Raw genomic sequence first — 22,660 nt, forward strand, 5'->3', positions numbered from 1 at the left:
AACGTTTATAATTCGTACAGACTAGGAACTTGCTAGCTAGCTCTTACAAAGGAACAACACTCGAGTGGTATAATCACCCGGCTGTAAAACAGGGCATAAAGCGGTCATTGACTTTTAAGTTGCACCGACCGACACCCCAGAACATGCATAAAAAACAAATGTACGCCTACACCGTCCGTTCCATATAACCCATTTGTCACACCAACGAAACACCTTCCATTTACAACTTGCCAGCGGCAGCGGCCTTGGCCATGGTGTTCAGAGCGGAACCGTTCTTGAACCACTCGATTTGGGGAGCGTTGAAGGTGTGGGAAAGCTTGACCTCGAACTCGGGGCTGCCGTCGGCAGGGTGGACGATCATGGTCAGGGGCTTGCCGACCTCAAGCTCGGTAGCGAGGATGTCGACCTTGTCATCAGGGCGGATCTTGTCGTAGTCGGCGGGGTCGGAGAAGGTCAGGGGAAGCATACCCTGCTTCTTCAAGTTGGTCTCGTGAATACGAGCGAAGGAACGGGTGATAATGGCAAGACCGCCAAGGTGGCGGGGCTCGAGAGCAGCGTGCTCACGGGAAGAGCCCTCGCCGTAGTTCCAGTCACCGATGACAACCCACTTGATGCCCTTGGCCTTGTAGTCACGGGCAACGGCGGGAACAGCATCGAACTCGCCAGTGGTGAAGTTCTTGATCTTGTTAGCCTCGCCGTTGGCCTCGTTGATGGCACCGATCAGCATGTTGTTGGAAATGTTGTCCAAGTGGCCACGGTACTTCAACCAGGGACCAGCCATGGAGATGTGGTCAGTTGTGGTCTTGCCCTTGGCCTTGATGAGGATGGGGATGTTCTTGACGTCCTTGCCGTCCCAAGGCTGGAAGGGAGACAGAACCTGAAGACGGTCGGAAGTAGGGGAGACCTGGACATTGACGGTGCTGCGGTTGGCGGGAGGAGCCTGGTAGGTGTTCTGGCCGGGGTCGTATCCACGCTCGGGGAGACCATCGCCGGAGGGAGGCTTGAGCATGAACTCGTTGCCGTCCTTGTCCTTGAGCTTATCGGTAAGGGGGTTGAAGTGGAGGCTGCCGGCGACGGTCATGGCGACGACCAAGTCGGGGGAGGCAACGAAGGAGTGGGTGGCGGGGTTACCATCGTTACGGCCGGTGAAGTTACGGTTGTAGGAGGAGATGATGGAGTTGGGGGTGCCCTTCTTCACGTCCTGGCGATCCCACTGTCCGATGCAAGGACCGCAGGCGTTAGCAAGGACAATACCGCCGTACTCCTCGAAGGTCTGAAGCTGACCATCGCGGGCGATGGTGGCGCGAATCTGCTCGGAACCGGGGGTGATGGTGAAGATGGCCTTGGACTTGAGGCCGTGGTCCAAAGCGTCACGGGCAATGGAGGCACCGCGGGACATGTCCTCGTACGAAGAGTTGGTGCAAGAGCCGATCAGACCGACCTTGAGCTCCTCAGGCCAGTTGTTGGCCTTGACAGCCTCGCTGAACTTGGAGATGGGAGTGGCCAGATCGGGAGTGAAGGGACCGTTGATGTGGGGCTCGAGCTCGGAAAGGTTGATCTCGATAAGCTGGTCGTACTCGACGCCCTCGTCCTCACGGAGCTCCTTGGCGTAGGTCTTGGCGAAGTCGCCAATGTCGGCACGCTTCGTGGCGTTCAAGTAGTCGTGCATGCGGCTGTTGAAGGGGAACAGGGAGGTGGTGGCACCAATCTCAGCACCCATGTTGCAGATAGTACCCATACCGGTGGCAGAGATCTGGTCGACACCGGGGCCGTGGTACTCGACGATGGCACCAGTACCACCCTTGACAGTGAGGATACCGGCAACCTTGAGAATGACGTCTACAAAAAGTCAGTATCAGCTGATAGGAGGTCAAGTCTGTGTTGGGGTCGACTTACCCTTAGGAGTAACCCAGGGGTTCAGCTTTCCAGTCAGCTTGACACCAATGACCTTAGGGGCCTTAAGCTCCCAGGGAAGGTTGGCCATGACATCGACGGCGTCAGCACCACCGACACCAATGGCGCACATGCCAAGACCACCGGCGTTGGGAGTGTGAGAGTCGGTACCGATAAGCAGACCACCGGGGAAAGCGTAGTTCTCGAGCACGATCTGGTGGATGATACCAGAGCCAGGCTTCCAGAAACCAATGTTGTACTTGGCGCAAGCAGAAGACAGGAAGTCGTAAACCTCCTTGTTAATACCAACAGCACGAGCAAGATCCTTCTCACCACCGATCTGGGCCTCGATCAAGTGATCGCAGTGGACGGTAGTGGGGTTTGCAACGGCAGGCATGCCTGCGGACATGAACTGCAGAATGGCCATCTGGGCAGTAGCATCCTGGCAAGCAACGCGGTCAGGGCGGAGCTTCAGGTAGGAGACACCACGCTCAATCTCTTGTCCGTGGGGGTCGTCCAAATGGGAGTAAAGGATCTTCTCGGCGTAGGCGAGGGGGCGGTTGAGACGCTGGCGAACAATGTTGAGGTTCTCGGACATCTTCTTGTAGTTGATGAAGTTGTTCTCTTCGTGAATGTTCTGCCTAACCTGTTGTTATTTGACAGTCAGCCCGGAGTTCGACGAAAGACATCAATAGCGAAGACAAGAGCGATAGCAGAGTGTTGGACTAGATGGGTGGTTTCGTACCTTGCGGTCGAGGGGAGAGTCGGAAACGGTGGCCATACGGCGCAGTCCCGTGCCGGCAGTCGCACTCATGCGGCTCCGGGCAATGGAGCCCAGGAGCTGTCGTGAAGCCAACATGATTGCTGATTCCTTTCAGAAAGTGGTATATGGAGGGGAAGAGAATAGGAAAGACAGTGTGGTGGGGAGAAAGCTTTTATGTAGACGGCAAAAAAGAGGGTGCGCAGTCGAGGCGGCACAGAACTTGGAAGCGCTACCACGGGGAACCTTCAGTTTTGTTTGGGGTTACAGATACTTTGCTAGGTAGTCAAATCGGAGGGGAACCGTTCTGGGGTGTAATAGTGGGTAGGTTACTAATCTCTGTGATCTCTTTGGTTGAGAATATTCGGTACTTGGCCGCATGTGGTAACGTGCGTCTTGCGGATACGTTCCTCGGCTACTGCGATCATCTTCAACATGTCGCGCTGATGATGCGGTAACGCTTCGTTTTTTCGGCCTTTTTTTATTGCAATAAATAGTCAATTGGGTATCCGGGAAAAATGAAACTCCAGTCTAATAAGCTCTCAGGCATCTGTGGTGGCGTGAATGGCCTCACCTTCTTGAGACCTTGATGATCCATGGGAACCTCGGCTACCATGGAGAGAAACCCTTTATTGCTCGGTTCTTAGGCTCGGCCACGGGTTCTCTCGGCTCGGCTATAGCGAGGGCGCCGGCGGTCCGTCCAACGGGCGAATGGCCTCGGATTTTGTCGGAACAACAAATCAGCGACAGCGTGTTATCGAAAATCAATTGAGTGCGATTGGATGCCTGCTGAGATACGTAAGCGAGCCGCACAATTGGATGATGCAAGCGTGATTATCTTTAGTGGAGACCCCGGCTAGGCAAGGAACGTATGAGTACGTACCTTGGGCACCTCACTAAGGTACCTAGCCACGGGCAGGCATCAGCGGGTCCCGCTGGCGTCTTAATGAGAGCACGTGAATTGGCGTTCGTTTTTTCCTTCTCTTCGCCACCTCCCGACGCGTTAAAGCCCGCGCTCGCCCACACCCCAACAACCTGTCGCGGTCGTGATCATTTCCACTTCCCGAACTCTTGCGACCGCATCACGAGTCCGTTCTTGATCGGAAAGTATTTGGACTCACAATTGGTCACAATGGCCGAGGTCGAAGGATACGAGGAGAGCCATAATGGCGACGAGAGCATGACCGGGCCCGGCGCGCCTACGCCACTTACTGTTCTCGAGGTAAGTTTCTTCCAAACTCATCGTCCACGTACAAACAGCTGATCTTCGCCTCGCAAAGGGCGTCGCAGGTTTGACCAAGCGTGACATCTCGCTTGTCGTCGAGGGTGGCTACAACACGGTCGAATCGGTCGCCTATACCCCGCGTCGAGTCCTTGAGCAGATCAAGGGTATTTCGGAGCAGAAGGCCTCCAAGATTCTCGCCGAAGGTTCGTGATGCCATTGTTCGTGGTGTGAGCCATCCGATCTGACAAAGGATAGCCTCCAAGCTCGTGCCGATGGGCTTCACGACCGCCACCGAGATGCACCAACGCCGAAGCGAGCTCATCTCCATCACGACAGGCTCCAAGCAGCTCGACACACTTCTTGCCGGTGGTATCGAGACCGGATCAGTTACCGAGCTTTTCGGAGAGTTCCGTACTGGAAAGAGTCAGATTTGCCATACTCTTGCAGTCACTTGCCAGCTTCCATTCGACATGGGCGGTGGCGAAGGCAAGTGCATGTACATCGACACCGAGGGCACGTTCCGACCCGTCCGTCTGCTTGCCGTTGCCAACCGATTCGGCCTCTCTGGAGAAGAGGTGTTAGATAATGTGGCATACGCGCGTGCTTACAACTCGGACCACCAACTGCAACTTCTCCAGCAGGCGGCCGCGATGATGTGCGAGACGCGGTTTTCTCTCCTCATCGTCGACAGTGCAACGGCTCTATACAGAACCGACTTCTTGGGTCGTGGCGAGCTGTCATCTAGACAGACTCACCTTGCCAAGTTCATGCGCTCTCTGCAACGCCTCGCCGACGAGTTCGGCATCGCCGTTGTCATCACGAACCAGGTCGTCGCGCAGGTCGACGGTGGACCGAGCGCAATGTTCAACCCTGACCCGAAGAAGCCAATTGGTGGTAACATCATTGCCCATGCCAGTACGACCAGAATCAGCCTGAGAAAGGGTCGCGGAGAGACTCGTGTCGCAAAGATCTATGACAGCCCATGCTTGCCGGAGAGCGACTGTCTCTTCGCCATCAACGAGGACGGTATCGGAGACCCGAGCCCCAAGGATCTGGAGAAGGACTAGAGTCGATTTCTATAATAAGTACGAGTCTTATGGTGTTATGTGCATATGACCGAGGTTTGGCAGTTCTTCTAATGGGCAGGAAATGGCTTGCATGGGTGCTGGCGTTGGACGGCTGGTTGTTTTGGCGTTGTGTAGATTCTGCTGTCATCTTGAACGGCGAACTAGTTACAGAGTATTTGCTAGAAAAAAATGATGAGCTTAGTCTGAGAATCTTTCCCTCTCATTACAGTGATATGTTCATATGTACCCAGGTAGGTCGTGTGGGGGTTTGACACGACCTAGGTAAAGTACGTACTGTGTAGAGTATGGGACACTGTCCAACGTCACTGTACACAGCTGGTTGCTGTTTTGGGACTAGCCCCACCAGCGCGTTTGGAGCCAGGCAAAGTGAAATTCCAACATCTCGAATCGCGACGAACTTTTGCTGTAGCAGACCGTTGAATGCGCCGACCCCGACCCGCGACTCCTGCGGCCTCTTCTCTTTCACCGACGGCGTTAGAGGTCTTTACAAAATAGGGCGGCGCATCAAAAGATGGATTCCGCAGACACCCAGTACCTCTACCGAGAGACTCGTCTCAATCTCGAACCGGCCTCCGCCTCATCAGTCGTCAATATCCGTGTTCCCTCGCTGACGTCGAGCTGGGGTGCCGCCGCCCGCAGACTTACCAATGGCAGCAGCGACAAGAACGTGAGCGAGGACGAAGTTGCATTTCGACTCAAGAACCTGGCGCCCTCGTCGTCGGTCTACCACAGAAAATGGCACGATGCACCGCGTAGCTTCCTCTGGAGGCTGCTGGAAGACGGCTTGGTTTTGAGTCTGCGCGTCGTCGACACCTGCCGTCAGGAGAAGGCTTCCGATGCGCCTCTGATCCTCAACTTCAGGTTCTCTGTCCCGATTCAGCCGTCATGCGTCGCTTTCGCCGACCCCCGCGAACACGATGCACTCTCCATGTTCGTCCTCGACGAGTCACACAGTCTCTACACCTTCAACATCCGCCCCGATTTCTTCAGGAAGCGCTCCGCGATCGAGACCGGGCCCGGAGATGCTGTTAAGGCTTATCAGCCGAAGGCGTTCGGTCTCAAGCACCCACACCGCATGGTCGCAGCCAGCACCGACCAAGTCGTTGTCTCTCTCCACGATGGTGGTCTTGTGAGGTTAGACAGGAATAAGGGCCATGACTGTACGTTGAACTCTTTCGAGGGAACATGATCGCCGTGCTAACTTCTCTCAGCCTCAAGCAACCCGTGGAAAGAGACAATTTACAACTCCCAAGGCTGGGCGCAAGGCATCCGCAGCTTCCTTCCCTTCAAGCAGAACCACTCCATTCGATACCGCAACATCTCAATGGACGCTAGCGCCGCTACATCGATACAAGTGACGGATCTAGGTCTGGATGATGCCGCGTTCCTCTTCACCGTCTGCCTCGACCACCGCATGCGCATTTGGAACTTGCGCACCGGTCAAATCCTCTTCACAGGAGATATCCTGAACTCCGACCGCAACCCCCAAGAGATGGGCAAGTGGCAGATCGAGCCATCCCAGTCAAACTTGCTGCAGCTTGTCGGTGATGGTGCCGGCAAGAGGATGTGCGCTACCTATTCGCCCATCGGAGCTGGAGAGTTCAAGTTCTGGAACATCAAGGCTCACGACAGCGAAACCATTTACGTTGAGGACGCTTTTCCCGACACACACCTCGTCCCGGCCTCGCCATCATTATCAGACGTCTGGACTCTGGCAGACTTCGTTTTGTCCAGTCCTTCAGATGGAGGCGTGCAACTGTGGACTTTGTGGAAGAACAACATGACCTACCGAGTCCAGGAGCTCGAACTCGACATGGATAGCATCGGTGAATCATGGGAGAACGAGTGGAACTCTGTTTACATCGATACCACTTACCCTACGGCGCAGATATCTGGCCCGTCTGACCCAACAGACACCACGGAAAAGTGGCTGGAGTTGATCTTGGCGCCGGGCCGTTTCACCAAGGCAACTCTGGAAACAGCTCTTTCAATCTACGAAAAGGGTCTTGGGGCTCAGAAGGAGAGCGGTTCTAAAAGTCAAAAGGGCTTGGCAGAATCCATTTGCTCCGTTCTCGCCTCGACGGCATCTCTCGACCGCAATTCGGCTGGCGGCATGGACTACGAGCAGTTCCGTGCGAGCAGCGAGATCCAGTGGCGGAGATTCTACCGTCTGCTGATTGAGCTGGACAGGCAGCGCGGTGAGGCGGTTGCTTTGATCTTGGACTCGGATGCGGAGATGACTTGGGTGATTTGCGCAGATGCCGTCTCTGCCATCCGGGAATGCAGCCAACTCGAACGCCTCTACTATAATCTTTCGCGTCCAGATGAGGGCTCCGAGAAGACAGCGACACTTCTCTCTACGGGTCTCAATTTCGTTGATGCCATTTCGGACAGCATCCTACAAGTTTGCAAAGCCTCTCTGCGCCCCGAGATCTTCGAAGAAACACCTAGGACAGACTACGAGCGGATCCAGTACATGTTCGACACCACCGCTATGTGGCGCAGTGTCAGCGATGAAGATTGCGCCCAGGTCATTGAGAGCCTTGGACAGAATTACAGCGGCATTACGATGGATTTGTACGACAGCCTTGCTTCTCTGGTTGCAGCTAGCGCAGACTCGGGAAGTCGTAAAGCCCGGCAGCCACTTACGGACTTTGGAAGAAAACTAATCGTCAAGGCCGTGCAAGAGACCATCGAGCTCCAATGGAACGTCATCTTCAGCCAGCTGTTGCTTCTAGTTCACATGGAATTCGATTGGGAGCAGGAAGAAGACATGCTTTCCAAAAGACTAGACATCGGCAGTGTGTTCCGACAGTTCCTTGAATCTCTTCGCAGGCTGGAGTTGCTCAGATGGCTCTCCAAGACGGAGATCACAGTCCCCATCAGAAACAAGCACGAGCGAAGCGGCTCTGTCTCCGGTTCCTTCTCCAGTTCTTTCTCTGACTCACCCAGCTCATCCAAGCGCAGTGCAGAGGAGACACAAACAATCACGGCCTTGGAAGGTAACGTTGGACACCTCCTGGGCTTCGTCGATGGCAAGAATGAGCCGCTGGCAGCAAGTTTTACAGATATTGTCACAGATATCTGCGCCTCGAACAGCGACATTGAGGTGTCACCTACGCTTGTCCAGTGCTCCCTCATTAGGAGAGAGCGAGCCGATCTGGCTCTTGAGCTCACGCCATTCTGCAGCCAAACACCTTTTGCCATATACGTGCAGGGCCGTGTCTCCCTTGCCCTCAAGGATTTTGCCACAGCCGCTATTCACTTCCGCAAAGCGGCTATTGGCATGAGTAAGTTTTTCATCTCCATCCCACTTAATACTGTACTAAATAATTGTGTAGGTGTTAGGGACGTTGACGTCGACCGTCACAGCAGCGGACTCCTGGATGACACGGAATGGAACCTACTTAACAAGGGCCCGGCTCGTTACTACTGCCATATTGTGGCGCTCTTTGAGAAGACCAAGGGGTATTCTTACGTGACTGAGTTTGCTGGACTGGCCATTCAGTACTCGCACTCAAGTTCTGAGGCTGCTTTGGTAAAGAGCGAGATGCTCAGCCGCCAATTCAATGCGGCAACCGTTCTATCGCGCTTCGATGTAGCTCACGCAAGTCTGTTGGCCATGAAGGACAAGGCGATGCAACACTCGTCTTTGCGCAAACTGGTGGACAAGATGTGCGAAACCTACCACAACAGCGAACTCCTGTCGCTTCCCTTTCCGGGCCTGCAGGACTCCATCGACGAGATCCTGGCACAGAGATGTAAATCGACGATGGATGTCCTCAGCGGCACCCCTTACCACCAGATCCTCTACTCTTGGAGAATCAAGCACAACGACTACCGCGGCGCCGCGACGGTCCTGCTCGATCGCATCCAGAAGCTGCAGTTCGCCGGCGAAGGTGACAAGCTCATCGGCGAGGATATTCTGGACACCGCGGTGACGAAGCAGTACCTGCTGCTCATTAACGCCCTGAGCTGCGTCGACCCCAAGCAGGCCTGGATCTTCTCCGAAGAGCTGCCTCCTCCCAACTCGAGAGAGACGAGCTTCCACGGGAAGCGCAAGGTCGTGACGTTGCCAGACTTGCGCAAGCAGTACCAGGACGAGCTCGACAGGATTGCCGCCATCCAGAACAACCAGTTTGGATTCGAGGCGGACGACGCAATGGACATTTTGTAAATGGATGACTGAATAAGTCAGACACAAAACGGGGCGGGGAAGACAGCATGTACAAGTAATCAAGAAGATTCCGGACACAGAGAAGATGATCCGGATACACCAGATACCTCACGAATTGCATGGATTGGGCTTTGGGTTTGTTTTTGGTGGAAGCAGAATAATTTCATTTTTCGTATCAGGCAGACCCAGCTTCTGTACCCCAAACGCCGTGACATATGCTAAAAGTGCGTGACGACCGCCGAATCCTATCATAACTACAACCCCGCAATAGAGCGCCAGCGTCTTCATCGTCATTATACCTGGGTAGGCTGCGGCATGAGCTTGGGGTTTTCGGGCGCCGCAGCCATAATCATGTTCGGGCTCTGTGCTGCGTCAGGTGCTTGGCGGTAGAGGATGATTTCTGACTGTTTGAAATATCTCCGAGCATCTGATAGAGGTCAGCCGTGTTTTGTTCTCCCGATTGGCGCGTCTGTGTTATTTCCTTACCTTCGTCGATGAGCACCAAACTAAGGTAGTACCTGGTGGAGAACTTCTTGTTGACATCCCGGAAGGTTGGAGTGAGGTCAAAGCCGCCAAGGAAGAGGCGGATGGGGATGGTCTCTCCTCTAGACGGGGAGCCGTCCATAATCTATAAGCAAGTTTAGCATCCCGGCCATGCTTTCGCCATGATGACTGCAACTCACCTCGAAGCGCACCAGCGTTTCACTCTCGTTATACTGATTCGGCGCGGCGCCCGTCGTCTCCCTACGGATAATGGACAACTCCATGTGCTTGATCTTGAGGCGGACGAGCAGGAAGTATATACGGCCGACGATGACGTCCTTGAGGTGGTACTTGCTCTTGGAGTACTCAAACTCGATGTGCAGGCAGTCCTCGATACCGACGTCCATCTTGATGGACGAGTTCATCTCAGGGGGTATGCGGTACGAGTAGACCCAGATGTCCTTCTCGCGGATGACGTCGGCCATGCGGCGTGACACGGTGACGCGGACAAAGTAGCGGAGCTTGACGTTGATACCGTTGTACGACTCGTACTGCTTCTCGACGTTTTTGAAGTTGAAGTCAAAGGTCTGCGGGTGCTGCAGCTCGCCCGGCGCTGCGAGCTCCTGGACGAGGGAGAGGAATTCGTAGTGGTTTCCGCGGTCGAAAAACATTTCTATTTGAGCGGACTGTCAGCTTGGCTTGATCTGGATGGTGAGAGCGGATGCGCCCCTGAACAGACCGGCTCGCTAACTAACCTATCGTGCCAATGAATTGGACCTTGATGCCGGTGTGCTCTAGCCGCTTGCCATCCTTGGGTCTGATAGTCACGGCGCCCTTGACGGACTCGCCGTCCATGTACAGTGGCGCCTTCTCGCGTCTGTTCTTGTCGAGCTTGACATCGACCATGGACCGCTCGTCCGCGTCCTCCAGCACGATGTCGATGTCGACGGGGGTCGAGAAGAAGTACGACATCTTGGCCTCGGGGGGTTGTCCGGATCTCGCGCGATTACTCCGATTCGATGTAAGATGTTAGGTAGATACGATGCGCGCACACCAATTGTCCGTCACAGTTGCGCGGATCAAGTTCGTTATCGGCGGGTTCGAGCGATCGGAGTCGGTCGTGTTCTGGAGAGCTGTCGTTGCTGACGTACGTGCATTCGGTTTCGCTGTTGACTGCCTGCTGTAAGGTACCTGCGCCGACCTACACGAGCCAGCTCTATCGGTCGAAGTGGGCAGGAGCTGTTGGTGGGTCGTCTGCTCTGTTGGGGGTGGTTGGAGATTACACGTGACTACGTGGCTGGTGGTTCCCCTGTGGCTGAAGCTGCCGGGCCCGGGCGGCGGGGGCTTCCGGCCACAGGGCGGGCATGCACGGGCCATCGTCACAGTCAAGTTTCCCTGGGGCGCGAGCCCTACTGCACCGAAGCCGCCCACACCCACTCAAAGTTTCTCTCAAGACCGTCACTTAGGAAATTTTGACGATCGACTCAACGCCCAGCGACCTCCAGACCACGCCCAATCGCCCGCCGACCACCCCCCTCCCGACGTCAAGATGAGATACATTCACTCCCAGGAGACTCTTGAGATCCCTCAGGATGGTACGTGAAAGCCTTTATCGCCGTCGTCGACGACGCGAATTCCGAAAAAAAAAAAAGAAGAAAAAGCCACGCGCATACTCCGCCATGCGTCTTCGACGATACGGCCCTGCGAGCTCCGCCGGATTCTGAAATTTGGGATACAAAATACCCTTCCTTTTTCCGCCTCCCCTCCGTCCATCCATTGTGCGCTGGGAATGCGACACTTGTGGAAGGCGTGAACGGGATCGGTGGGATCGGGAAGGGTGTTTGGGTTGAAAAGTTTTAGACTGTGGATGAGCTCGAAAGGAGCAGTAGTGGCAGGCAATCGAATGCATGCTGACTTGGATTCTCCAACAGTCAAGGTTCACATCAAGTCCCGCGTCGTTACCGTCGAGGGCCCCCGTGGTAAGTCAACATTCCCCTCCCCCTCGGTGTCAGACGCAGCTGGTCCACAGTCCCGCGGCTGGCACTTCTCTCGAGCGCATCGTGTGCCTCAAGGGAGATCATGCCTCAGAAGTCAAATGGGCTGACCAGCGCAACAGGCAAGCTGGTGAAGGACCTCAGCCACTTGGCTGTCAACTTCTCCCAGCCCAAGAAGGGCTCCATCAACATTGAGATCCACCACGGCTCAAGAAAGAACGTTGCCACCCTCCGCACCGTCCGCACCCTGATCAACAACCTGATCACCGGTGTCACCAAGGGCTTCAAGTACAAGATGCGCTACGTCTACGCCCATTTTCCCATCAACGTCAACGTTGAGAAGAACTCTGACGACATCTGGGAGGTTGAGATCCGGTATGTTATCAGACAATCTGATGAGGTGAACGGAATACTGACTTGAGGTGAAGCAACTTCATTGGTGAGAAGCTCGTCCGCCGCGTGACCATGCGCCAGGGTGTCGACGTCGAGGTTTCCAAGGCCCAGAAGGATGAGCTCATCCTCCAGGGCAACTCCCTCGAGGCCGTCTCCCAGTCTGCTGCCGACATCCAGCAGATCTGCAAGGTCCGCAACAAGGATATCCGTAAGGTACGTAGTCGACGACAGCTCCTTCCGGCATCCGCACGGGGCTTCTCAAACATCAGAGTTCCATGACTAACGCACCGACAGTTCCTTGACGGTATGTACGTTTCCGAGAAGGGCAACGTCGTTGAGGACCAGTAAACGCGACACCATCACGTCAAGTGTGGTCTAGTGTTTTCGAGGCTTTTCGTCGTCTCTGCGGGAAATTCAAAATACTACTGGGTTCTGGTCTGGGTTCTTATGACAGGAGTGGCCGGGGTTCAATCATTTGCAAGCACAGCATGGCACCCGAAAAATGAGGTGAACGTGTGAGTGTGTAGCGCAGGGCTATACCAAACAAAAGCAAGAAGACGCAACCGGCTCGCATTTTCAGAGCGGTTTATTCAAACACTACCTGTCTTAAGTCATATATGCATGCAACGATATCGGCGTTAATGGTGAAATGATACCTCAACCAATTTCAAGACCCTCCCCCTCGCACGTCCTCGATGTCTCGTGTGATCAAGGTCATGCTCGTACGATGCTCTACTTGAGAGTTAAGGTATGGAGATCACATTGTGAGGTAAGGCCAGGAGGTGTTAATAGAAAGCCTCTGTATCGGGTCAGGTAAGTGAGGCTGGTGTGCTGTCGTCGAGCTGAACCAGAAGCCATAATCGTCCGCTGTGCCGAAGCACTCAATGGGGCCTGAAGAACCGAATCCGGCTCATCTTCGCTTCTCGAAATTGCTACGACGCGTTGTCATGCCCAGGAGTGCTCGTCAGGCCACTCTGAGGAGGGTGTGATACCGGAAAGACTCTTTGCCTCAAACCCGCTCACTTTCATCGTGGAGCTATATGCAGTGCGATAGTGCCCTTCATCATGTCCTTCCACATCATCATTACCTATGTCAATTGCACTCCTCACTCGATGCAGACATAGCATCATCTGGACGAGCGGCTCACAGAGCTTGACCTAGCTTGGCAAATGCCATGTGACAGGATTCGGCCCATGTTTCGGGTGTTCATCTCAACTTCCTTCCAGGCGAACCTTGAAAACGCGGGTGGATAGACCCCGTTCATGGCTAAAGTCAATCTCGAGTTTCAATTTTGGGCCAAGAGATTTCTGTCTTGTGCATTACGGTGACCCAAAAATCGGATGGGCTCATCACCAATTTCGTCTATAACATTCAAATCGTTCTGACATCGTACATGCTATGCAGGGTGTTTGTGGAAAGGGAGCACGCCAAGGAAAAAGCCGGAAACGCTCAAAGAAGAGAGAGGACCGCCATGCCCAAAGAGACTTCTCTCCTTCACGCCCCATTCATAATCGTCTCCAATCCTTCATTCCACCGAATTTTCGTACCAATCGTCCCAACCTTCGTCTCTCGGATCAACGTTCTTCTTTCGTTGTCACAGGCCTCGTCTCTCGTGCCGTAACGTTCTGGGCTTCAACAACCTGAAGCCAAATTATGATTTGTTCCCCTGAACGCCAAGAAAAGAAGATAATACCAATTTATATACGTTCGAAGCATGTTCTTGTTCTCAAGACCTTCGAAAAAGAGGCCTTCGAAGGCAAATGTAATGTGACGAGGTTCGAGAACTCAAGGTGCTACGCTACCTCCGTGAGGGACGCGTGGTGCGGGTGCCGCGCGTGTGGTGAGTTCTTCCTCCAGAACTAGAACTGCCTAGGTAGGAGGTCAGATCCGATCGAGTCCGAGAATCCCATGAAGACTCACTGGGACTTGTCCCCGTGTAGGAGTAATATGAATCAGTGTACGCCGACCGGGCCGGCTTGCGTGCAGGCTTGTCCTTCTTCAGGTTCAACAGCGCCACCAGAGTCGCGGCGGCGGCACCGAGGCCCAACCACTTAGCGCCTTCCTTCTTCTCTTCTTTGCGGTGGGCAGCGGATGCGGCACGGCCACCGCCGAACCAACCCCCGTGAGACGGACGATGAGAGTGGGCTGAAGGCCGGCGGCTGCCGTGGCGAGAGTATCTCTCCTCGACAACTTCGACACGCTCGCGACTGCGCTCCTTCTTCTTGCCGCCGAAGATGAGACCCCAGAGACCTCGGGCGATGCAGCAGAAGCAAAGGAGCATGAGCAGACCGAGACCAGCAAGCGTGCCGATAACAATGCCGGCAATGGCCCCACCGCTCAAGCCGCCGCCGGTGCCCTCGTCGGTAATGGGCACCGCAGTTCCTGTTGCTGTCTCTGAGGCGAATGTGCCAGTTGCAGTAGCCCCAGTGCTGGTGACTCGGTAGGGCGCGGAGAATTGCGTCGTGATGGGGACGCCGTTGGAAGTGACAGTGGTGATACTCCAGCCCTTCTGAGCGCATTGTCCGGCATAAGCGCAGTATTGATCGGACGCACAGCAAATGGTGCCGCATGCGGTCTCGCCATCGTTCTTCGGGACACAAGCAGCTCCGCTGCCACCACCAGCACCTCCTCCAGAAGCCTTTGTTGTTTCGGGCCAATCTGTTGTGATTGTGCTTGTGAAGGTGTTTGTCTCGGTCCAGGTTGTGGTGTAAATTCCATAGCCTCCACCTCCGTTGATTGTGCTGCAGCCGGCGATGTTGTTGACTGTGTAGCATTGCTCGCCGGAGCCGCAACAGTACTGGGAATCAGCTCCGCATCGCTGGACGCAATCGCGCTTCATGAACTTGTCGCCAAACTCGTAGAAGAGGTTGTTCGCGATGTTTTGCAACGGATAAGGGTGGGCGAGGATCGGAGTGGGGGCCGACGCCAAAAGAAGAAGGCCGGCGACCAGAGGGGCCGTGGCCGATTGCTTGATCCGGCTCATTCTGGCGGAAGGCGCAGCGCCGTGTCGTCGAGAGCCAGGAATGTTAGGAGCCGAAAAAAACGGCAGGATGCGATTGAGAAGTGAGCCAGCCGCCGTTCACTCTTGCCGGTTGTTGTCAGCTCAACGGTGGAGTTGCGGAATTCGTCTTGTCTTGTCACCTCGAGAGCTGAGGTGGCAGGTAGAAGGAATGTTTGCAGAGAAGCAATGAGGTATTAATGGCGTCTGTCGGCTGGGGAGTAGGCGCAACGAGAGAAAAGTGAGTGAGCTGGCCGGCCTAGTCTGTTAGTGTGCAGACCGTATGGTGTAAGCCAGCAGCTATCGACAGGGACTTGATGATGGTTGGAATGTTGTTGGGTTTTGCTAGAGGAAAAGACCAAGAAATCGGGAAAAGATTGAAACCTGCAAGCAAGGTGACTTTAAGAGAGAGGGTAATGGACAGACTGGAGCGTGGTATTACTTGGTTTGGGTAGAGGGTCTTTTTTTCGCGGGATTCCCAACCTCCTCTCTTCGTCCCAAGTCCAACCTCTTCTTTTCCTGCCGCTGTCACCACACCCACACCTGACACCCACAATACCACCCTCGAATAATACGAATTGTCGCAGGGATCTGACCTCACCGGTTAGCAATCCCAATCTGTAGCTTTGAGGCAGGGCTTTTTCTTCTTCTTCGTGATTGATCGATTCCGTCACAGCTGCCAGAGAATTGGTTCTGTCGCGGTTCCTGAAGATCGGGCGTCAAAAGATGAGTCTTAGACCACAGAGAGCGAGGGTATTAAGTGGTTCTGGTGCGGGGAGATGCCTGCGTGAGCTGGCAGGACGGGTCCCTAGAGCTTTCCATGTTTGTGACTGGCTCGGCCTAGAGCGCCTGGCATCCACTGTTTACCTGCAGGGGTCACTCCGTCCACTGGACGACCACAATCGACGAGTAGAGAGAACATCTGTTTCCCTGATCTCGCTGCTTGCTCCCTGCCGTTTCTCACACTTGCACCGAGTTAAGCAGCTCCTTCCTTCCTTAGCTACCCCAAGAGTCATATACTCATTATAGAGGAGCTATTCAAAAGTTTTAACTATAGGCCAGCTAGCAAGTAGAGGCAATAAGGGGCAAGTTAGGGGCAGGAGTAGGGGGCCCCTAAACCCCCTCTTAATAGTATATATTTAAAGAAAGGCATAGAGAAGTTATTAATAATATTTACTAGCGTTATAGCCCTCTTTATATTTATTACTACCTTTTAAGGTAATAATTTATTTAATATAATATAAGATCCTTTTAATTTAAACCTATATATAATCCTAATATAATTTACTTTAAACCTACTTCTATATTTATATTATATTAATATAACTCTTAGGTACCCCCTTTTTTATAGTCTCCTACTTTATCTATATCTAATAGGGCTTAATAGTATTAAGATTTAAGTTATTACTATACTAAAGGAGTTTCTATATATTACTAAGGTAGTATATATAGTAAATAAACTAATAGTTATAAATAGGAGCTTTATCTTTTTATATAATAGTATTAAGGCTAAATTAATAGGTATATAGAAAGATCTTAAATAGTAAGATCTCTTTATAATAGTAATACTAATTAATACTATTAGTACCCTTATATATAAGCTTATTATTCTTTTTATTTTAGTACTATATAGGCTTCTTCTCTAGTTTATTATATAAACCTAAATATAGAAAGAGGATATTAAACTCCTACTTCTACTTTTTAATAAGCTTTAGCTTAACGTTAAGGGTAGTAATAACTTTAATAGCTTCTTTTTAGTTTTTTATAGTCTTTAGTATTTAGTAATAGGATAAACCCTTAATATTATATAAAAAATAGGCTTAAAATATAAACTTAAAGTAGCCCTTTTACTACTTATAGATATAAGACCTTATATAAGCCTTAAAGGGCCTCTATTAAAGCTAGTACCCTCCCTAATAATAGAGTAATATAATATTAATCTTATTAAACTAAATAACCTTCTTCTTATCCTCTAAGGTTTAATATTAATAATAGAAGTATTAAGCTAAACGCTCTATTTATATCTTCTTTATTAAGTTAAGCTTATAGGTAGGTTTTATCTTTTAAAACCTAGCTTAATAAAGTATCCTCTATATTATTACTATAGAGATATTAATACCCTCTAAGCTTAAGTTATTAATAATATTAATATAATTCTTTTTATAGCTATACTAATTATAATATACTTTAGCTTTAATAGCTTAAGTAATTACCTTTATTTACTTCTTTAAGCGCCTAAAGTATAGCTTATTATTAATATATTAAGGTAAGATAATAAAAGTATTATTATTAAGCTTAAACCCTACCTTAATTATATATAAATAAATCCTATTAATAGTATAGACTATAAGGCTAATAATCTATAATATTTCTTTAGTAGTTTTACTACTATAAGGACTTTATAAAGTAATAATTACTACCCTCTAAATAGGATCTAAATTTAGGGCTATTTTTATAGAATAAAAAGAGGCTTAAATTATAATATTTAGTAGTAATAAGATTTTATTATTATTAGAGGAAGGGTTTATAAGGGGGCCTTATAAGCCCTTAAAAAAAGTAATAACTAGTAGCTATTACCTAATTAGGTAAGGCGTAGGCTATTATAGCTAGCTACTAGGTGTGGGGTAGTAGGGGGGGTAGTTAAAACTTTTGAACGGCTCCTCCGTACATGGAGCTGAGCTCTCTTCCGCTGACAGCATGCAATGGCTTCAGTACCAAAGGCCTGACGAACAACTAAAGACGGCATAGGGCTTGGTAGGACAGAGAGGAAAGTTTAACACCAATTCGGAATGCCCCAAATTACTTCGCAGAATTGTCAGAAGTATCTCGAGGGACACGGTGCTTATCGTGAAATGTCTCTCCCGCCTTTGCGGTCAGTACAGCCGTCAGTACAACACTAAGCCTGCCAAGCAATGCGACAGGAGGCAATCAGCCGTGCAAACATCGTCTGTGGTGTTCACAGGGCAGGCTGGCAGCGCAGTGACAGCTTTCAGGCTCCCGTCGGTGTCCGCAACGTGGAAGATCGCGGCGGGATGTCGTCAGTCGCTAGTCCGTGGGTTCCGCATCTCTGACAAGCCCGACTGAGCCAGACCGATGGGATATGCATCACCACCCCTCGTCAATGAACCAACGGTGAGCCCTCGACTACATGCGCAAAGTTGGTCCTTGGGGGAGCTTCTCCTCTCCGCCATGCAAGGGCGTGGTCCTGTCTCGACTGCTGGGTGGGGTAATCTTGCAGTGCAGACCGATTTGGTGAAGACACTCCAAAAAAGACAATTTCCCCTGAATAAAATCGGGAGGCTGGCAAGCTGGATCAGTGTTGCTATTTTGAAGTTTCGGAGACGGCAAGCCTGGGACGGAAAGCCGCCCCGTGCTTCGGAGATGGGGCTGGTGGAGATGAATCGCACCGCCGCGCCGGCATGAACAGCTACGGCCCCGTAGCTGGCTATTTAATTGGCTGATCATAAGCTTTGATGGAGCATTGGAAGCTCTCATCTGTGGCTGGAGCAGAATTGGATCCCCAGCCAATCAAGGACCGTGGACTTGACGCTGTGACTTCCAGGGAGCAGGGAAGTGACCCAAACTGTGTGTGGGCACGGCTGCGGCTGTGGCTGCGGTTTGAGTGCGCTTCATTGTACCTTTCATCATCAGACAGCTCCAGCAGCGACGACCTGCGACTCGACTCTCAACTCCATCCACAACGTCCATCCCCCAACACCCTCGGCGACGCAGCTCCATCCGTATCTGAAGCCGCCAGGGTCGCTACTTCCCTCGAATCGCCCGCCATGTCGCTCGATCCTCCCACCTACTTGGCCTCGCTGCAGAGCAACATTCGCCAGCGGCCGATTCCCTGGGATGGCGCGGTTAGAGCAGGCACTATCACCGAGGACCATCTGGCCCGCATCCGCGCTGTCGACAAGGCCAAAAAACCCGAGGCGAGGAAGGAGATTGTAGAAGGTGATCTCGATGGCTATCGGTCGCTCTTTGTTGGCGACTCGGGAAAGCCCAGTGTGCTCGAGTCCGCAGGAAAGCAGGACAACGTCGTTCAGTTTATCCTCGTTCTCCTCGCCGACCTTCTGCCCAGTACGTCATGCATCATCGTCCTAGTTCGAACCTACGCCTTCTTCAACCAATGTTTCTTCCCTAGAACTGCCTTATACCCCCAAGATTGATATGCTTCGATGCCGAAACGATACTCTTACTATCCCAGCCGCTAACGTTTTCAACCTCGTCTCATAGGTGTGCCGTCACTTGCCAAGGCTCTCTTCAAGAACACAGACCCTTACAAGCATTTCCTCCCGCTGCTCGCGCACTCCAACAGCACAGAAGATCCGATTCCGCCGCTCACCTCGACGGCTTTGACCAAACTCATGTCTCTCTCGCTCGACGAATCGCAGGCGACCCGTAACGCCATCCCCGTTTTGCTCACATATCTCTCGGGCCTCGCAAAGAGTTCCGATGCTGGTCTCCAGGACATTGCAGTTCAGGAATACTCGTCGCTTCTCTACGGGCATGCGTCGAGAACACAATTTTGGAACCAAAGAAGCGAGACTATTGCGCCTCTGATCGACATCCTCAGGACGGCTGCGGGCATTGGAAGCAACGGAAGCTCTTCTGCAAGCATATGGAGTGGCAACGCGCCTCCACGATCCATCGGCTTTGAAGGCTCGCTCGGCGGCGGGGTTGGCTTGCAGCTGCTGTACCATGTACTATTGGTTATATGGCAACTGAGCTTTGAGGCCGAGGAATTCGGCGACGACTTGAATGAGTACGTTTCCGAGACTTTTCCCTTGCTCTGTATACTGACAAACTGCAGCGAGTATGACATCGTCCTGTTGTACACCCAGCTCTTGCGTCTTTCCCCGAAGGAGAAGACAACACGCTTGATTGTGTCAACTCTGTTCAACCTGCTCGACAAGAACCAAAAGTCCCTCCTTCCTACTGCGGTACTTGCACGACTCCCCGCACTCCTCGAGAACCTGAGTGGTCGCCACTTGACGGACCCCGATCTGCTGGAGGACCTCCAGAGCTTGAAGGAGCTGCTTGAGGAGTACACCAAGACAAAGACCACCTTTGACGAATACGTTGCTGAGGTCGAATCCGGCCACCTTCGCTGGTCTCCACCTCACAGGAGCCAGGTGTTCTGGGCAGAGAATGCGCGCAAGATTTTGGACCATGAAAACGGAGACATCCCGCGCAAACTCGCAAACATAATGAAGAGGCCGTGGGACAACGACAAGCAGGTCTTGGCCATTGCTTGCAACGACGTAGGTGCCTTGGTCAAGGAGGTGCCGGAGAAAAGATACCAATTGGAGAAGCTCGGCCTCAAGACCAGAGTGATGGAGCTCATGGGAGACTCAGACGAACACGTTCGATGGGAGAGCTTGAAGGCATTGGGCGGCTGGTTGAAGTACAGCTTTGACGGTTGAGCGCAGTTCCGGCACAACTGGAGACATGGGCCACGGCATGTGTAAGTATACCTAGTAAATGGATGGACAGCATTATTCAGGCAGTTAGAGTGGACCAGGAGTCATTTTCGAGTTGAGTGTTTTTTCAACCCCCGGCAGCTCAACCGCAACTGGGCCGACTCTCTCGGCCGAAAGTGTGATGTATTGCTTCGCCTGCATCACACCACGAAGTTGGCAGAACACGATGGGCCGGAGTAATGTTAGTCGTATTTGTAAAAACAGAAGACTATGACGAGGTTCCAAGAAGTGATTGTCGTGATTGTCAGGATTACCAGCGTGGCTGTCACGCTCAAGGTGGTGCGCTTTTCCTGTTTTCCGCATCGTGAGATTGTGTGGGGGTCACAGAGGTGCACCTGATGAGCAAAATCCGCCCGGCGGATAATGGCCCGAGTGTTTCTTGGGGCTCGGAGGTCCATCATGACATTCGCCTAACGTCAAGCACGTTGCCGACGTCGCGACCAATTGACCCCGTCTCGCGGCCCTCTGCCAGCCCAATGGGAAGGGTCAGTGGAGCTATTCTAAGGAACAGCTCCACGAGTGTCCTGTAACTCCGATGGCCCCCCGCGGCGTTATGTACTCCGGACCTTATCATACGGGCGGTACGTGCCCCCGGCGGGTCGGCCGACCCCGCCCGGCTGGACATCGACCCCTCAATAATTAGTGATTCTAGAATCAGAGTGTGGGAATAACCCAGCGCAACACTTGTGAACCCGGGTCTAGCCCCGCCAAAAGAGCTGACCTGAGTTCAGGGTCCATAGCTTACCATGCCTTCCGAGGGTCGCATACCGTCGCAGCTTTCCAGTGAACCCTCCCGCCCTCAACAGAATCTTCACGAACACGCACGCACAAAACCCAGCATAACCCTCCCACACCGCTCCCCCTGACTTCTCAGCTTCCTCCCTTTACTTCCTCTCCATCCTTCGTACCACAACTCACACGGCAATCACCTCAAAATGGCACCCAAGCCCATCGTAGCACCCTCGATCCTCGCGGCCGACTTCGCCGACCTCGGCGCGTGCTGCTCTCGCACAATCTCGCAAGGAGCCGACTGGCTTCATGTTGACATCATGTAAACATTCCCCGTTGCAATCGAAGCAGCCAAGGGCGTCGCGAGAACCCCCATGGACAGAGAGCTTGCCTCTGTCTACGAACGACGCTCGAGAGCTCGAGAGCCCGACAGAGCTGATGACTGTGCCTTAGGGACGGACACTTTGTGCCCAACATCACCTTCGGACCTGCAGTCGTTGGCAAGATTCGCGGCCACGTCTCCAAGCCCACCGAGATTGACGGCACTGGCACGTTCGACTGTCACATGATGGTTTCAGAGGTGAGCTCTACCCTGCGCATGTCTTCCCTCGTGCCGTCTGCAATGGGAACCAGAGACGACTTCCTGCGCTTGAGATAAAAGAACCGTTGCTGATCAGTGCTTTTCCTGCTTCAGCCCAAGAAATGGGTCAAGGAGATGGTGAACTCTGGTGCAGACCTCTACTGCTTCCACTACGAGGCAGCATTCTCCACCAACGCCGAGAGCCCCGAGACCACATCAAACGAGACGACAAACCCCAAGGCCCTGATTCGCTACATTCACGAGCAAGGAATTCGTGCAGGCATTGCCATCAAGCCCGGAACGCCAGTTGACGTTCTCTGGGACATTCTCGAGAGCGAGGACCCTCTTGAGCGGCCCGAAGTAAGCCTCTTCTACCCCGCCCCTGAGATTATTCCACGTTCCACAAGGGGAGCGAGCCCCAGACACAGCGATCCTAACCTCAAACCTGCAGATGGTTCTTGTCATGACGGTCGAGCCCGGTTTCGGCGGACAAAAATTCATGGCCGACTGCCTGCCCAAGGTTGAGGCCCTGCGCGCCAAATACCCCGAGATGAACATTGAGGTCGATGGTGGCCTGGGAGCCGGGACCGTCGATCAGGCGGCCGAAGCTGGCGCAAACGTCATCGTGGCTGGAAGCGCCGTCTTTGGCGCCAAGGATCCCGCCGAGATCATTGCGTTATTGAGACGAGCCGTCGAGAAGAGGACCGGCAAGCTCTAGAGAGCCCCAATCGTGGCAGGCCACAACAGCTCATGTTTATGACTTTCATGTTTTTCGTTTCTTTGTTTCTTGATTTCATTTGCCGGGGGAAAAGCAACGCAAGCCATGATTGATGTTTCAGTATATACTATCAAG

At 52.7% G+C, this 22,660-nt stretch overlaps 8 protein-coding genes across 8 annotated transcripts; 5 read left to right on the plus strand and 3 right to left on the minus strand.

Annotated features, from left to right (window-relative positions):
- Window positions 1–220: 220 nt before the first annotated feature.
- CkaCkLH20_12483 (mitochondrial aconitate) lies at window positions 221–2,752 on the minus strand (the record flags this gene model as incomplete). The annotated part of the gene is made up of 3 exons (XM_038895196.1): window positions 221–1,839; window positions 1,897–2,539; window positions 2,639–2,752. 3 exons carry the CDS (start codon window positions 2,750–2,752, stop codon window positions 221–223), a joined length of 2,376 nt encoding a protein of 791 aa, XP_038739464.1.
- Window positions 2,753–3,785: 1,033 nt separating this feature from the next.
- On the plus strand, window positions 3,786–4,945 carry CkaCkLH20_12484 (DNA repair protein rad51; the record flags this gene model as incomplete). The annotated part of the gene is made up of 3 exons (XM_038895197.1): window positions 3,786–3,875; window positions 3,934–4,081; window positions 4,134–4,945. 3 exons carry the CDS (start codon window positions 3,786–3,788, stop codon window positions 4,943–4,945), a joined length of 1,050 nt encoding a protein of 349 aa, XP_038739465.1.
- A 532-nt stretch (window positions 4,946–5,477) lies between these two features.
- Window positions 5,478–9,143, plus strand: CkaCkLH20_12485 (DNA repair protein rad51; the record flags this gene model as incomplete). Its single annotated transcript, XM_038895198.1, has 3 exons — window positions 5,478–6,126; window positions 6,178–8,256; window positions 8,308–9,143. 3 exons carry the CDS (start codon window positions 5,478–5,480, stop codon window positions 9,141–9,143), a joined length of 3,564 nt encoding a protein of 1,187 aa, XP_038739466.1.
- Window positions 9,144–9,436: 293 nt separating this feature from the next.
- Window positions 9,437–10,598, minus strand: CkaCkLH20_12486 (vacuolar protein sorting-associated protein 26; the record flags this gene model as incomplete). The annotated part of the gene is made up of 4 exons (XM_038895199.1): window positions 9,437–9,570; window positions 9,630–9,771; window positions 9,827–10,299; window positions 10,382–10,598. The coding sequence occupies 4 exons, from the start codon at window positions 10,596–10,598 to the stop codon at window positions 9,437–9,439; spliced, it is 966 nt and encodes a 321-aa protein (XP_038739467.1).
- Window positions 10,599–10,683: 85 nt separating this feature from the next.
- On the plus strand, window positions 10,684–12,361 carry CkaCkLH20_12487 (60s ribosomal protein l9; the record flags this gene model as incomplete). The annotated part of the gene is made up of 6 exons (XM_038895200.1): window positions 10,684–10,773; window positions 10,948–11,221; window positions 11,558–11,605; window positions 11,743–11,995; window positions 12,049–12,226; window positions 12,308–12,361. 6 exons carry the CDS (start codon window positions 10,684–10,686, stop codon window positions 12,359–12,361), a joined length of 897 nt encoding a protein of 298 aa, XP_038739468.1.
- A 1,438-nt stretch (window positions 12,362–13,799) lies between these two features.
- CkaCkLH20_12488 (uncharacterized protein) lies at window positions 13,800–14,997 on the minus strand (the record flags this gene model as incomplete). Its single annotated transcript, XM_038895201.1, has 2 exons — window positions 13,800–13,879; window positions 13,935–14,997. 2 exons carry the CDS (start codon window positions 14,995–14,997, stop codon window positions 13,800–13,802), a joined length of 1,143 nt encoding a protein of 380 aa, XP_038739469.1.
- Window positions 14,998–18,797: 3,800 nt separating this feature from the next.
- CkaCkLH20_12489 (V-ATPase subunit H) lies at window positions 18,798–20,441 on the plus strand (the record flags this gene model as incomplete). The annotated part of the gene is made up of 3 exons (XM_038895202.1): window positions 18,798–19,095; window positions 19,252–19,780; window positions 19,829–20,441. 3 exons carry the CDS (start codon window positions 18,798–18,800, stop codon window positions 20,439–20,441), a joined length of 1,440 nt encoding a protein of 479 aa, XP_038739470.1.
- A 992-nt stretch (window positions 20,442–21,433) lies between these two features.
- CkaCkLH20_12490 (uncharacterized protein) lies at window positions 21,434–22,525 on the plus strand (the record flags this gene model as incomplete). Its single annotated transcript, XM_038895203.1, has 4 exons — window positions 21,434–21,549; window positions 21,681–21,807; window positions 21,922–22,167; window positions 22,259–22,525. 4 exons carry the CDS (start codon window positions 21,434–21,436, stop codon window positions 22,523–22,525), a joined length of 756 nt encoding a protein of 251 aa, XP_038739471.1.
- Between the last annotated feature and the right edge of the window lie 135 nt (window positions 22,526–22,660).

Source organism: Colletotrichum karsti, assembly GCF_011947395.1.
Source record: "Colletotrichum karsti strain CkLH20 chromosome Unknown Scaffold60, whole genome shotgun sequence".
Classification (NCBI taxonomy): Eukaryota; Fungi; Ascomycota; class Sordariomycetes; order Glomerellales; family Glomerellaceae; genus Colletotrichum; species Colletotrichum karsti.